General features: G+C 41.4%; 2 protein-coding genes across 2 annotated transcripts in view; one reads left to right on the forward strand and one right to left on the reverse strand.

Moving 5' to 3' along the window:
• LOC136628738 (zinc finger protein 268-like) overlaps positions 1–16789 on the forward strand; it is a 451149-nt gene that overhangs the window by 142621 nt on the left and 291739 nt on the right. The gene's annotated exons all lie outside the window — the stretch shown is intronic.
• On the reverse strand, positions 240–15835 carry LOC136629189 (oocyte zinc finger protein XlCOF8.4-like). Its single transcript, XM_066605356.1, has 5 exons — positions 14158–15835; positions 13935–14013; positions 13347–13526; positions 13141–13264; positions 240–1480 (listed from the first exon to the last, which is right to left on the reverse strand). Exons 1-5 carry the CDS (start codon positions 14298–14300, stop codon positions 708–710), a joined length of 1299 nt encoding a protein of 432 aa, XP_066461453.1. The 5' UTR covers positions 14301–15835; the 3' UTR covers positions 240–707.

A 16789-nucleotide genomic window follows, 5' to 3' on the forward strand; every position in this document is an offset into this window, starting at 1 on the left:
ATCCTGCTGCTTTTCTAGTGTGGCACAGGTAGTACTTCATATGATATTACTTTGGAGGTCCTCGCCCTAAGTTTACATCACAGTTCCCTGAAACCATTTTTAAGGACCCTCCACCTACCTCTAACTTTGTCATTGGTGCCAATGTATACCATGACCAAGGAAAGTCCAGTACAGCATACGTCAAATTATGAGCTTCGGAATGTATTAACCCCTGAATAACTAGTGTAACAAAGGTCATCTTGGCACTTTCACACACGTAAATGTTTATTAACAATTAGTAACAAGTTTTGAGACAGTTATATGTGTCAATGTGAAACAGTCTCTGTATGACTGATATATAAATGTATCATCTGGATTCGATTTGATTTTAGATTTAAAAAAAAAAAAAACTTATTGTAATTAAGTACATTTTTTATTCGTCACTTAGTGCTCTAAATTGTTTTCACTTTCTCTTCTATGACATCGCACTTTACTTTGACTGTAACTATGGTATATTTTGTCAGGAATATGAATTTGAATAAGAAGAAATTAGTTAATTTCTGTGGCATTTTTTTTTCCTGGGCAATTAAAGGTGACTTATGGTTAAAACTATTTCCACATACAATATATGCAAATGTATTCACCCCTGTGTGAATTCTTTGATGTTTAAGAGGATTTGATTTCTGAGAACAACATTTCCCAGGCTCTGAACATGAAAATAAATTCTTCTATATAAGAGTTTTTTCATATGCAAGAAGAGGTGATTTAAAACGAATGTGAATTTTTTGATGTGCAATAAGAGTTGCTTTCTGCTTAAAACACTTCCCACATTCTGAACATGAATACGGCTTCTCCCCTGTGTGAATCCTCTGATGTGTAACAAGAATCGATTTCTGGTTAAAACATTTGCCACATTCTGAACATGAAAATGGCTTCTCTCCAGTGTGAATTCTCTGATGTTTAACAAGCTGTGATTTCTCGTTAAAACATTTCCCACATTCTGAGCATGGAAATGGCTTCACTCCTGTGTGAATTCTCTGATGTGTAACGAGAATCGATTTCTTTTTAAAAAATTTGCCACATTCTGAACAAGAAAATGGCTTCTCCCCTGAATGAGTTCTCTGATGTGTAACAACATGTAATTTATTGGTAAAACATTTCCCCCATTCTGAACATGAATACATCTTTTCTCCTGTGTGACTCCTATGATGTTGAACAAGACTTGATTTCAGAGTAAAACATTTCCCACATTCTGAACATGAATATGTTTTCTCTCCTATGTGAGCTCCTTGGGATTTCCTTTCATTCTGCTTATCAGTCTGTGATGAATCAGATGATGGGAGCTGTTTAAGACGATCAGATGATGGATCTTTGCTGTGAAGGGCTGAGAGGATATCTGGGATAATGGCAGGTTCTTCATACGGATCTTGTGTGATACCACAATCCTCTGCTTTACAATCTGCATATATTAGATGTCCCTCTGCGTTGCCGATGCTGTCATCTGCCAAGAATAACTAATTTTAATATTTTTGAGTAATAGAACCTTAAAAAAATTGGATTTGAAACATTTTCATGCAAAGTGCAAAGTATGTAGCAAATTAATGCTGTACTGTAGATGAAGAGGTCCACTGAATACAGCAAAATATATACTGAATGACCACTTTATTAGACACCTGTCTATTCGCAACTAGAACTTCCCTGTATGGCAATTAGACTTAGAACCCCGAAGTGCAGAATAAAGGCAAGTGAGCAAATTTTCTATGAATCCGTTTTCATGTGAATCTATATTAGAATGGGAATTTTGAGTGATCTGAGCAACTTTGACACAGTGGCCCGACTTATGAATGTTTTTCTGACATTACCGTCTAAAGCTGCGCCAGAATTAAGGTGCACTGAGTTTTAGACAAATATACAAATAGCTTGCACCAAAAAGAAGAAAAAGATCTGACAAGCATGCAAATTTTTTTTCCTGAAAGCTTTTTCTTATCTTTCTGCCACATTTATGAAGCGTTACTACTAGAGATGAGCGAGCACCAAAATGCTCGGGTGCTCGTTACTCGAGTCGAACTTTCAGTGATGCTCGAGAGTTCGTTTCGAGTAACGAACCCCATTGAAGTCAATGGGCGACTCAAGCATTTTTGTATATGACTGGTGCTCCGCTAACTTCATTTGTGAAAATCTTAGCAAATCACCAAAGTCATGTAAAAAACACAGAAATGGATAGGGCAGGCGAGGAGCAACATGCAGGGCTGCATTTCGGGCTCCGATGTCTCACTATTGAGCCACAATAGTGGCAAGAGTGAGACCCCCCCCCCCCCGCACTGTCAGCATAACGATCGTTCTCCTCTGCCACAGCTGTAACAGCTGTGGCAGAGAAGAACGATGTTAGCCCATTGAATTCAATGGAGCCGGCAATACAGCCAGCTCCATTGAAAGCAATGGGCTGCCGGCGAGCGCGGGATGAATTTTCGGGAAGGGCTTAAAAATATAAGCCCTTACCTGAAAAAGAAAGATTTTAGTGTAAAAAAGAATAAAAATGCAGGCATTCTCTTCAATGGAGCCGCTTCTGCTGTCGGCGACTCCATTGAAGACAATGGTCCGCTGGCACATCTGAATTCTTTTTCAGGGAAGGACTTTACATATAAGCCATTCCCTGGAAATGAATTAAAAGTGATTTAAAAAACAAAAAAAATAGATGCTCACCTCCCTTCAGCTGCTGGGGCACAGCCGCATCTTCTCCTGCTGTCCCCTGCACTGTGGTGCTGAACTGCTGTCATTCATCTGAGAGCTGCGCTGAGCCAATCAGAGGCAGCACTCACTCACCCATTCATGAATTCATGAATGGGTGTGAGTGAGATTTGCCTCTGATTGGCTCAGCGCTGAGCCAATCAGGGGCATGTCTGACTCACACCCCCTTCACACCCACTGCAGGCCAGCCGCGCTGAACTCCGTCTGCCGGGACAAGGTGAGTATATATATATTTTTTATTTTTACACATTTCTGGATGACTTGCAGGGAAGGGCTTATATATTTAGGCCCTTCCTGACAATTCATCCCGCGATCGCCGGCAGCCCATTGCTTTCAATGGAGCCGGCTGTATTGCCGGCTCCATTAAATTCAATGGTCAGTGCTCGTTTAATCGAGACGAGTACCGCGTGGTGCTCGTCTCGAGTAACGAGCATCTCGAGCACCCTAATACTCGAACGAGCATCAAGCTCGGACGAGTATGCTCGCTCATCTCTAGTTACTACAATCAGGTGTTGGTAAAAGCGAACACTAATACATCATTATTTTGACTGCTGACTAATTATTTTATATTCGTAGATCGGTGAAAAGAAAAAAAAAAAAAAAAAAAAAAGACCCCCGCGCTCCGAGATCAGGAACTCCGTGGCATAAATTAAATGACTTTTATTGCGACGCGTTTCAACGGTACACAGCCGTCTTTCTCAAGCATTACATACATAATAAAATACACACCTTTATATACATAAATTAATCAAACCTTACTCACTACACCCGGCTCGGACGGACGCCGCGTCCCGGCGCCATCTTGAAACCACGTGGAGTGATCCAGTATACAATCCACGTGATGATGAACACGTCATCTATTTCATTTAAAAAACAAAACCTTTTCACCACTATTATAATCTCTGTTGAAACCAAATCACATGGTCAAAAATTGATATTACTCCGTAAAGTTATATATCAAACCACATATCATAATTATCAATAGATCAATATCTCTATTGTATTTCAAAATTTCTTATCATAATATACTGTCATGATATAGTTGTAAACAATTGTAGACTCAAACCCTAAAACTATTATATATGAATACATAAAAAAAAAAAAAAAAAAAAAAAAAAAAACAGTAATAAATAATGTATTTTCAAATAGACCCTCTATATGGAAAATAAATAAATAGATCTAATTATATAAATATAGGTAGCATAATATATCTAAGCAATCATATTTTAGTTATATCCTATAAAAATTATTGAATATGTTATCATTATATAAAATGCTTTATAAAATTAATACAATAAATATAAATATAAATATAATAGATATATATCATTATATAAAATGCTCTATAAAATTGATGTAATAAAAATATAATAGATATATTGACTCCCAACTATTCTATCGACGATAAATCCAATAAAAACAATAAAAAAAAAAAAAAAAAAAAAAAAAAAAAAAAAAAATAAAAAAAAAAATATAATTATTTATAATATACATTATTATTGTTTTTAATATTTTTTTTTTTTTTTTTTTTTTTTTTTTTTTTTTATTGTTTTTATTGGATTTATCGTCGATAGAATAGTTGGGAGTCAATATATCTATTATATTTTTATTACATCAATTTTATAGAGCATTTTATATAATGATATATATCTATTATATTTATATTTATTGTATTAATTTTATAAAGCATTTTATATAATGATAACATATTCAATAATTTTTATAGGATATAACTAAAATATGATTGCTTAGATATATTATGCTACCTATATTTATATAATTAGATCTATTTATTTATTTTCCATATAGAGGGTCTATTTGAAAATACATTATTTATTACTGTTTTTTTTTTTTTTTTTTTTTTTTTTTTTTTTTATGTATTCATATATAATAGTTTTAGGGTTTGAGTCTACAATTGTTTACAACTATATCATGACAGTATATTATGATAAGAAATTTTGAAATACAATAGAGATATTGATCTATTGATAATTATGATATGTGGTTTGATATATAACTTTACGGAGTAATATCAATTTTTGACCATGTGATTTGGTTTCAACAGAGATTATAATAGTGGTGAAAAGGTTTTGTTTTTTAAATGAAATAGATGACGTGTTCATCATCACGTGGATTGTATACTGGATCACTCCACGTGGTTTCAAGATGGCGCCGGGACGCGGCGTCCGTCCGAGCCGGGTGTAGTGAGTAAGGTTTGATTAATTTATGTATATAAAGGTGTGTATTTTATTATGTATGTAATGCTTGAGAAAGACGGCTTTGTACCGTTGAAACGCGTCGCAATAAAAGTCATTTAATTTATGCCACGGAGTTCCTGATCTCGGAGCGCGGGGGTCTTTTTTCTTTTCACCGCTTTGGATATTGGAAGCCTGAAGGCTTTACACCCCGGGACGCTCTCCTGCAGTCACAGGATTGAAGACCAGGATCTTTCTGAAGGCGTACGTGGATATCGGGTGCCGGTGGCTCCTTTAATTAGGAGCGCACTGTGCACCAGGTGAGTTGTGACTCACCAATTTTTATATTTGTTATTTCCTTATATTCTTTGAGGCGCTGAGAATTTATTTTTTCTTTTTTTATATTCGTAGATGATGCAGAACAACATTTTTGGAGTGAAACATAATCTCTGAATGCATATCTCTGTGTCTTGTGGAAATTGGCGCAAAATAACCTACATGGGCAGGGGCTTTTTTCATGCTTTTGCCTCCATTTTGTGTGTTAAAATCAGTAATTAGACAGTTGTCTAATGTTTTATATTAATATAGGAATCAGATTTGTGGTGCAAAATATATTTCAGAATCCATGGTTAGCGCGCACATTACTGCTATGTGAAAACTGGCGCACTTTTGCAGAATCTTTCCTATTTCTGGTGCAGCATAAATTGTTAAACATTTACAAGTCTGTACGCTACTTTTGTAATTTGGTGCAAATTAAAACTGTTGAAATGTAAAAAGAATTAGCACAACGTACGCCCATTTAGATAAATAAGGGCCAAAATATTCATCTAGACTAGCTGGTGCCAGTATTTTAATAACTGTTAACCTGCTGGGGTTGTCTCGTCCAATGACATCAAGAGTTATATCAATAATGGTGTAATTAAGGAAAAATATCCAGCACAAGGGTATCCTTTGCATATAAAAAACTCGTTAAAGAGAGCAATTAAAGGAGGATGTCATAAATCTTTCTGACCAATTGCAGGGATGTAAACAAGTTGCAGCCGAATACAATGCTGGAGCTCCAACGAAAGTGTCCAAATGCACAACCCGACGTTCTGTAACATAGATGAACTAACAGTATAACAGTCCATTTACACGCAAAGATGATCGCTCATAATTGCATTAGTAGCTAACTAGCTTCAATTGCATGTATTTAGAGAACAGCGGGTGGTCTGCACTCTAAATACATCACTTGTTTTGCCATGGGTTGCTGGCTGCATACAATGCAATCAGCACTGCCCATGGAGAACACAGCATGCTGTCCCTCTTATCAGGGATGACAGATTTTATGCTGAGCTCAAGTCCCCGATGTACAAAGAGTCCACAGTAAGTGCACGGTGGGCACACATTTACACGCAACAGCTATCACTCAAAAGCGAACGAATTTTGAGCGATAATCGTTGAGTGTAAATCAGCCTTTAGAAAAACAGAAAGGTGAGACTCCAGGGGGCAAAAGAGCACAAAACTTGGATCGTTAAGCAGTAGAAAACATTGCCTTGTCAGAGGAAACAAGATTTAATTTGCACCATGCAGATGGGAGGGTCCGAATTTGGCTCAAGCATTATGAATAGACGATCCCTCTTGGTCAGGTGTCAACGGTTCAGTCTGGTGAAGGTGGCGTAATGGTGTGGGACATGTTTCCTTGATGCACCTTTGGTCCTCTTATTGTCTGCGCATGGACATTTAAACATTAGAGTCTATCTAGGTATTGTGGTATTAAAGATTGGGGCATTGGGGCAAAGTGCGATGCTAAACAGGAACAAAATCTGGAGAAGTAGGGATATCAGCATCACAACTAAATGCAGGATAGTGCAGACCATCGTTATTTCCATAGCCATGTATGGATATGAAAGCTGTATTGCGAAAAAAGTTGATAGTAGGAGGACTTATGCATTTGACCTGTGGTGCTGGTGTGGAATCCCAACGGCGACCAAGACACAAGGCCCACACCGAGGAGTTGACGGGCTAGAGTTGGCACTTGTCACGGTGGCTCTACCAGACTCCTCCCTGGAGAGACGCACAGAACCTCGGCCAAGGCACCGCTAGGCCTTTTTCAGGTGGCAGCATCAAAGGTATAGTTACAATAAAAGAGACCAGCAACATTTTGACCCGCAGGTCTTTCTCAAGCCTGAAATCCCTACATACTAGTGGCATTATATAGTATATTAAAATCAACAAAGGCCCCAATCAGAAGTGTGAAGAGAAACCCACCCACAACAACACCAACAATAAATGACATACAGCTGCACTTATGTCAGTTGAAAGTGCAATTCGAACATCCCGGTAGCAAACCCCATGTCCCCGTGAGGTCCCAGCGTCCAGTAGTATCCACTGCGCATGCGTTACTCGCTTCAAAGACATCGCGAGGGGACAAGCCAGTTAACATGGTCAGCGCCAGGGAAGACAAGTTGCTAGTGCTAAGTCGGGGAGGATAACTCAGGATGATATTGGGCCTACAGTCTGTTATCTGCAGTGCTCCTCTCCTGGACAGGGAACACTCCAGAGGAGGACGGGGGAAAGGAACACTCCGCTGACACTCACTCTGTACTCTTGTAGACAGCTCTGCATGGTGGACTCCTCACTTCATTCTCTCATCAGAGGTGGTTCCTGTCATGGAAGGCTTCAGGATACCTTTGCTCCTCATCACTTCACCACATGAGGGTTGAAGGTACCCCCATGTGGCTGGCACTCTCACTCCGCTCTCAACCATTGAAGATCAGGAACTCCTCTACCACACCACAATCACTCACATTTATAGGGTACAGACCTCACGTGGCTAGACAGATATTGATACTTTCCCAGCCACTGTCAGACAGTAACCTCTTGCATGCGGCAGCTGTGCAATACACATAACAGCAGACCAGACACTTTGCACAGTGCATGGAGGGGCCAGAAATAGGTGATTTGGGCCACTACACTGGTGAAAGCTGCTGTCTATGCCCTGGACAGCAAGAGTAACAAACAGAGAAGTCCAGAATTGTATTGAAAGACCCGATATATCACTGGAGGGGAACATGGCTCGGCTCAGGCTCACGTATTTTGGCCATATAATGCGAGCAGAATCGCTAGAAAAATCTATAATGCTTGGACAGATCAGTGGCAAAAGGAGACCCGGCCGCCAAAAGACACGATGGCTGATACTGTCAGAGCTGATACTGGCATGGATATCACACAACTGAAAGAAGCAGTGCAAAACCGAAAAACATGGAGGGAACTCGCCTTTAGGGTCGCCGAGGGTCGTGAATAACTAAACAGCTAACAACAAGTATTATGACTGAGCAAGTTGATCTCTTCTAGGAAGGTATTTACCCTTTGGCAAGACACTTTCAGCTGGACAATGCAATGCCATAGGGTCGTATAGTCCTAGACTAGTATTGGGAATAGGACAGTAAGATTTCCTTCTGTTAGGAGTCTGTTTCCAGAAAGTGACCACCAGTATATAACGTTTCCCTACTTTACTACTACTTTACCAGCCTATTTTGTGCTTTAACCCCTTAGTGATGGCTCCATTGCCTTTTTATATCCTGGCTTTAATTATCAGGTACGTAAACACATGCATCCCCTGAGGATTAAAGCCCCATGGGCTGTGGATGTGACAGCTTCATGCTGTCGGCTCCCGGAGGTAGCCAACAACATGGACCAGTCATGGGGGGTAGCAGGAAGCTCTATCAAATGGAGTTTCAGCTCCCCTCATGGATCGCATCCAGGAGGGGGTTGAAACTACTCACCCCCATCCTCCGCGATGTCCGGCGATGATCTGGTCCAGAACAGACCCTTTGTCGTGAAAATGACATGTGCAGACAACCAGATTGGCGTGGGACATTTGAAATCTTCTGCTTCCTGGCTACTTCTCGGAAATGTTGTAAAAAGTAAAAATAAAGTTAAAGTGTCACCTCCCTCATGGATCGTATCCATGAGGGGAAGTGAAAATACTCACTTCTGTCCTACGTGATGACCCGTTGTGATTTGGTCCTTTCAGGACCATAAGTCGCCTTCTGCGCATGCGCACCTGAGGGGAACGTCAGGCGAGTGAACAGAAAGGCTCGTGCCCTGGGAAATTTAAAATCCCTCTGCTCCAGACCAGCATGTGCAGCCTGGAGCACAGAGAGGTCCCCAGGGACCAATAGAGAACAGTAATCATGTAAAATTTAAAAGAAAAAAAAAAATTTAAGTGTAAAAAAAATGAAAAAAAAAAGTTAAAAAAGTTAAAGTTTCATCTCACCTCACGGATGATATCCATGAGGGAGGATGAAATTACATACCTAAGGCCCCCGTATTTATCCACAAACCTTACCCCGGTTTCTGCGCACGTGCCTGTCGCCAACATGGCAGACGTGTGCAAAAGCCGCAGATTTCCCAGGTAATTTAAAATTTCCCTGCTCCTGGCTACCAAACGTAGCCAAGAGCATGGAGATTTCATGGGGTGCCGCGGTATGTGTTCCCTGGTGACGTGATCGCCGCTATCCAATGGATAATAGCACTCATGTTAAAGCAAAAAAAGGTTAGAATTTCATCTCCCGTGACGGATCCGATCCATAAGGGGAGGTGAAATTACTTACCAGCAATGTCCCCCAATGGGATCTTTATCTGCTGACCTTTCTACAACTTTTTGTAATATGGATTATAAAAGGAGTTTCCAAGAACAGTCTCCGTGGCTGCCTTATGTAAGAGGTCTCAATCTCCATGTTCTGTATTATGGTTCTATGTCTCCACCTTTTTTCTGTTATCTGGGTCTATGTCTCCACCTTCTAAATTCTGTTATCTGGGTCTATGTCTTCACTGTCTGGATTCTGGTATCTGGGTCTATGTCTCCACCTTCTGTAATCTGTTATCTGGGTCTATGTCTCCACATTCTGTATTCTGTTATCTGGGTCTATGTCTCCACATTCTGTATTCTGTTATCTGGGTCTATGTCTCCACATTCTGTATTCTGTTATCTGGGTCTATGTCCCCACATTCTGTATTCTGTTATCTGAGTCTATGTCCCCACATTCTGTATTCCGTTATCTGGGTCTATGTCCCCACAGTCTGTATTCCGTTATCTGGGTCTATGTCTCCACGTTCTGTATTCTGTTATCTGGGTCTATGTCTCCACATTCTGTATTCTGTTATCTGGGTCTATGTCTCCACATTCTATATTCCATTATCTGGGTCTATGTCTCCACATTCTGTATTCTGTTATCTGGGTCTATGTCTCCACATTCTGTATTCTGTCATCTGAGTCTATGTCTCCAGATTCTGTATTCTGCTATCTGGGTCTATGTCTCCACCTTCTGTAATCTGTTATCTGGGTCTATGTCTCCACATTCTGTATTCTGTTATCTGGGTCTATGTCTCCACATTCTGTATTCTGTTATCTGGGTCTATGTCTCCACCTTCTGTAATCTGTTATCTGGGTCTATGTCTCCACAATCTGTATTCTGTTATCTGGGTCTATGTCTCCACCTTCTGGATTCTGTTATCTGGGTCTATGTCTCCACATTCTGTATTGTATTATCTGGCTCTATGTCTCCCAGTTTTGGAGTCTGTTTTTCTGGATTTGTTAGCTCACAGAGACTTGAGAGTCTCAAAATTGGACCAGTACTTCATTCCCATCAGTACTGGCAACAGATTATGAAAAAAACATCAATCCATATTGCAACAGTTTTTTGTGTCCATATTTTAAATGCGTGTATAAACTCTTATAGACTTGCATAATGGGACGGAATTCCTGTCCACGGTGCATATACTGTGGGATTTGGGCTGTCAAAGTAAGGGGATCACATGATCTACAGTCAGTCAGGATTAGAGTAGATACTTCATTAAAATACCAGGTAAGGGCTTTTACCCACTAGCGTTTTTTTAACGCTGCGATATCGCTACTTTTCTTTTTCTGCACATGTCAATGGGGCTTTCGAATGTTAAAATTGCATCACACAAAAATCGCTTTGTGCTTCTGCGATTTTAACATTAGAAAGCCCCATTGACATTTGCAGGAAAAAAAACACAGTGATATCGCAGCGTTAAAAAAACGCAAGCGGGTAAAAGCCCTAAGAGACTCCGCCAGTATATATTATGTTGGTCCAAAATGGTAGCACCAATTTAAAAAGTGCTTCTTTAGTAAAGTATATTTTAAAAAAATGTTCACCGTATGAACAGCTAGAATGATTTTTTTTCCCATAAAACAATATTTTGATTGTGCAAAATTGTTTAACCCCTTAAAGCCGCAATACTTTAAGTTTTTTTTTTCATCCGTACCTTAAATTTTTTATTTTTCCAGTGACATAGGTACATGGCGGCTTGTTTTTTTGCCGGACAAGTCCTATTTTTTATGGTACCACTTAACTTATCATTAGAGATGAGCGAGCGTACTCGGAAAAGCACTACTCGCTCGAGTAATTTGCTTTATCCGAGTATCGCTGTGCTCGTCCCTGAAGATTCGGGTGCCGGCACGGAGCGGGGAGCTGCAGGGGAGAGCGGGGAGGAACGGAGGTAAGCTCTTTCTCTCCCTCTCTCCCGCCCGCTCTCCCCTGCTCCCCGCTGCGACTCACCTGTCAGCTGCAGCGGCACCCGAATCTTCAGGGACGAGCACAGCGATACTCGGATAAAGCAAATTACTCGAGCGAGTAGTGCTTTTCCGAGTACGCTCGCTCATCTCTACTTATCATATAAAGTACCATAAAACTTTTTGAATTTTTTAAGTTAGGCGAAATGGGAATGCAATTGCACCGTTTTTTTTTAGGGAGGGGAGTTGTTTTTCTGTTGCTCCCGTTGCAGAAAAACTGACATTATTTGGTATAAACAAATACTTAAAAAAAACATTTTGTCTTCATCTTTCAACTCCCATAAGATTTTTCTGGTTCAAAAATATTTTATTGTTATTATAACAAATGCCAAAATCACTGGTTCACTAATACACTCACCAACATAGTGCAATACAAATCCAAATAAAGTGAGATAGAACAAGCGAGAAATATAGGTTTTATCTAGTCAATAGCATAAATACAAGATGGCGTAATCTCCCCATGTGAGAGAGACGGGGACCAAATAACACAAGCCCCTACCTACGGTAGAAGGGAGGGAGTAATCGAAAAAGGAAAATAAACGCCTGAGGTGATAACAACAAAAAAAGCATGTGAAAGTGACCGCTAGAAAGAGGATAATTATATCCTGGGGGAGGGAGGCGGGATGGAGAGGTGGTGTGTGTGTGTGTGTGGGGGGGGGGGGTTACCCAGTGTGAACCCATCTCCAAAACAACAAATTTAAAAGTTTCTTAAATGATGCTTTGAAACTCAGACCTCCAATTATGATGTTTAAACACTAAAGATGAGCGAGTATACTCGCTAAGGCACATTACTTGAGCGAGTAGTGCCTTAGCCGAGTATCTCCCCGCTCGTCTCTATAGATTTGGGGGCCGGCGGGGGGCGGGGAGCGGCGGGAGAGCAGGGAGCAACGGAGGGGAGATCTCTCTCTCCCCCGCAACTCACCTGTCACCCGCGCCGGCCCCCGAATCTTTAGAGACGAGCCGGGAGATACTCGGCTAAGGCACTACTCGCTCAAGTAATGTGCCTTAGCGAGTATACTCGCTCATCTCTATTAAACACCATTATGAAGCCAGGACCCTGCTGTAGGAGAAGAGCAGAACTGAATGCAAGTTGCCCAGATACTATGGTGTTTAGTAAATTTGTTTTCGTCCTCCGCACACGACTCTTCTCCCATACGTTTTTTGTAATGGTACAGACCCAGGTAGTAGGGCTTACATGTTATTGAAACCACAAAGTAACAAATTATTTTTCCACTTTCACTTAAAAATGTATTTAGTAAATAAATTATATCTACCCCAAAATGGTGCTAATGAAAAATATGACTTATTCCACAAAAACTAACACCTGATTGGGTACATCAACATCATAGTTACAGCTCATTAAATATTCTATTTTACAACTAGGGGAAAATTTGATAAAAATCTCTATATATTTGCTTTCATTGTAATTGTATGACAGATAGAATGTTACTTATCCTGCATGGTGAATGGGGTAGATTTAAATCACAAAAAATGAGGAAGTCCTGTTTTTTCCATTCCCCTAAAAGTTGATAAAAGTTAATTTTATCAACTAAAATATGTTCTGTAGTCCTAAATGCCAAAATAAGCTCAGTCTTGAAGGGTTTAAAGGGGTCATTATTTAGTCCTGTCTATTACCTGGTGATGGGAGCTGCTGGTGGGTCTCCATCATGGCCTCCTTGTACAGATCCTTGTGTCCTTCTAAATACTCCCACTCCTCCATGGAGAAATAGACAGCGACATCCTGACACCTTATAGGAACCTGACAACACAATATACAGTCATTACCCAGAAGCCTCCAGTGCTGTTACTGTATAATATCCCAGCATTCCCTGCAACGTCACCTCTCCAGTCAGCAGCTCAATCATCTTGTTGGTGAGTTCTAGAATCTTCTGTACATTGATGTCCTCATGTATCAGGGGGTGAGGTGGGGGCCCCGAGATTGGGCTCAGGTGTCTTCCCCATCCATCACACACAGGGGCCCGACAGCCATCACTAGAGGTCTTCTTCTCTACTGTGTAATCCTGTATATGCGTAGACAATAATAAATATCATTATAGACATTTCCAGAGTTCATCCCCTCTCCAGTGACGTCATCTGTTATTACCATAGATGAAAATGATATAATGTGACATCAGAATCTCCACCCTCTCTAGTGACATCATTTGTTATTCCCATAGATAATAAGGATGTAATGTGACATCATTAGAATCTCTCCCCTCTCCAGTGATATCATCTGGTATTACCATAGATAAGAATGATGTAATGTGACATCATCAGAATCTCCACCCTCTCTAGTGACATCATCTGTTATTCCCATAGATAATAAGGATGTAATGTGACATCATTAGAATCTCTCCCCTCTCCAGTGATATCATCTGGTTTTACCATAGATAAGAATGATGTAATGTGACCTCAATAGAAATTCTCACCTCTCCAGTTAGCTGGAAGAAAATCTCAAGGGTGAGATTTAATACACTTTCCACCATTTTGTTCTTGTCCTTCTCCATCCTAAAAAAAAGAAAAAAGATTAGCGTAAAAAAGATCTAAACAGCACTACAAAATTACATGCAAAAATATACAATTACTGGAGATAAGAGGGAACATAAGTGTGCCCATTTTGTATTCTCTCTTTACCATTCCATCAATCCTTACCATTCCATCAATCCTGACAGCACACATGTAGGTTGCCCTCTGACCACGCTGGAACAGGAAGAGGAGAGTTCAAAAGGCCACCTCCCACCACCATTCTCCAGTGTTCTTTCTGTCCCAACGGATACAGAGGAGATCTCCTCCATGGATTACTGGAAGGGAGCATGGAAAGATCACTTACCTAAGCGATAAAGAGCACAGTCCTCTGCCCACTCTACAAGCGGTGACGATTTTCAGATCTCTCGCCCATCTTCATATGCTTCAGCATCCCTGCGTATGAGCCTCATCTTTAGCCGGTGATATGGCAGCTAGCTCAGTGGTGCTGGATGATTGCATGGCGCCACATCTCACGAGATGTCAAATGCACGCTCCAGCGGCGTCAGCCCCACCAAATAAAAAAAAAACGGTAGCTCCACTACCCCAGAGAGCTTGTCCTGCGGGATTACAGCTCAGAGACACCTCCTTACGCTATGGACAGCATGGACGATGGCAGGGGAAATCTACAAACCAGGAGTAGTCCAATTGGCTGTCTATATTTGGTATAATGGCTCCTCTTGTTAATGCAGGATAAAACACCAAAGCCAAGGCCTGATGCAAAAAGGCTAATATAATCAGAGCGGTGCAAAAATCCTTAATGGATAATCTATGCCAGATGGTTAGAGAAGAGGTTCAGGCATTAAAAGCAGGACCAGTCTCTCAACCCCAGCCGGGCCCCTCTAGGCCAACAAATGAGCCCAGCAGGCTCACCTAGCCTTAACTGTGACTCTAGACGAACTGTGCAATTAAGTAAGTGGGAATGACAGGCCCACTCCAAGCTTCCCATCATTCTTAGGGTTATATGTCCTCTATATCCAAATTATCAGAGAGGGAGTTATCTGAGGGAGAGCTTTCTAAATTAACAACCCCCCTGACTGTAAAACAAACAAAAAAAATAGCTCAGGTTAGTAGAGCTGCTGACTGATGCTAGAGTCATAGGTTCAAGGCTGAGCAAGGGCAACCTTTGTCTGCCTTTAAAAAAATGATAAAATTCTCTCTCCCCCATAGCATCAGGGAATTGCTGAGAGTGGTGGTAAACGTCCAACACCCAAAAATGCAGAGTTTGGAAACTCTGCAAGGTGTGCCCTATGGCATAAGGCCTGGGCAGAAGATACAGTCTCACAACATAAGCTATGCTCCATTCCAATCATAGGGGGAGTATTTATTCGAGCCAGAACTTGAGAAGATTCTTGAAAAAGTGAGAGATAAGGAAAAAGGTTCCCAACCCAAAGGAATCCTTCCTTTTCCAAGCAGGCGTACTAGCCTAGGGATCAGAAAGGCAAGGGCAAAACTGGTACATGGGCCTATGCGACAGGAGGCAAGGGTAAGAGCCCCTCTTTAGCCCAAGACAGCCAAATCCCAGGGTACTGCAGATAATTTATCTGGGATACAGAATAGAATTCTCGGGCCCTCACCCTAAAAGGTTTAGAGGGGGAGAGATTGGGGCATGGAGTTCAGGACTTAATACATTTAAGAGCTGTTATCGCAGTTCCTTTAGAGCAGTGATGGTGAACCTTTTAGAGCCCGAGTGCCCAAACTGCAACCCAAAACCCACTTATTTATGGCAAAGTGCCAACACGTCAGGGGGCGGGGCTTATCACGACGTAGGATTTTACCTCCGTTGTTCTAAAAAGCACAGGGCCGCTTTAAAATAGACAGGGTGCAGATTGTGACTGCTTCTTGGATGCGGGAATACTGCAGAATGTCCTCAATGGAACTTTCTGTGGAGAATTCTGCAGCATTTCTGCATCCAAAAACCAGTCAAATTCTGCACCCTGTCTATTTTGAAACAGCCCTGCCCATTTCCACCACATGCAAACATACCCCAACGATAACAGTGACCCCCCCAGCGATAATAGTGGCCCTAGTATCATAGTGACATCCCACAGTGGCCCCCAGTATAATAGTGACATCCCACAGTTGCCCCCAGTATAATAGTGACATCCCACAGCGGCCCCCTGGGACCCACATACTTACCCGTTCCTCCTCGTGGAAGCTCCGCTGATCCTCTGCCCGGCACTGATGCCGGGGGCACACTGTCAGAGTGTTGCCGGACGCCTCCTCCCCCTACTCTCGCGGAACCTAAGGGGAGATGTCAGGGGAGGAGGATCCCAGCTGCACACTGACATCACAGCATGTACGGGGATCAGCGCCGTTAGCAGCAGTGCTGAGTGAATACCGGCAGGGGAGCCGCGGCCCCTGCCGGTATGCACTAACGTGGTGAGCAGCTGACGGTGGCGCGTGCCAGCAGGGAAGGCTCTGCGTGCCACCTCTGGCTCGCGTGCCATAGGTTCGCCACCACTGCTTTAGAGGAACAGTTTTCTGTTTATTACTATTTGTTTTGGTTAGTAAACTTATCATTTTGAACTATAGTTAATATAAATTCTCTTAATCAGTACATTTCTGAATTTAAGTTTAAAATGGAGACAATTAGGTCCACAATTTCTCTGATTAATCATGGCAGCACCATGTGCATGCTGACCTTAAAGACGCATACTATCATGTTCTCATCCACCCGACATACCAAAGATATCTCATATTTGCGGTTAAAATAGGTTTAGGAATCATTCATTTTTAGTTTGTCTATCTACCCTTGGAA

This window comes from Eleutherodactylus coqui, chromosome 5 (assembly GCF_035609145.1).
Source record: "Eleutherodactylus coqui strain aEleCoq1 chromosome 5, aEleCoq1.hap1, whole genome shotgun sequence".
NCBI classification, from domain to species: Eukaryota; Metazoa; Chordata; class Amphibia; order Anura; family Eleutherodactylidae; genus Eleutherodactylus; species Eleutherodactylus coqui.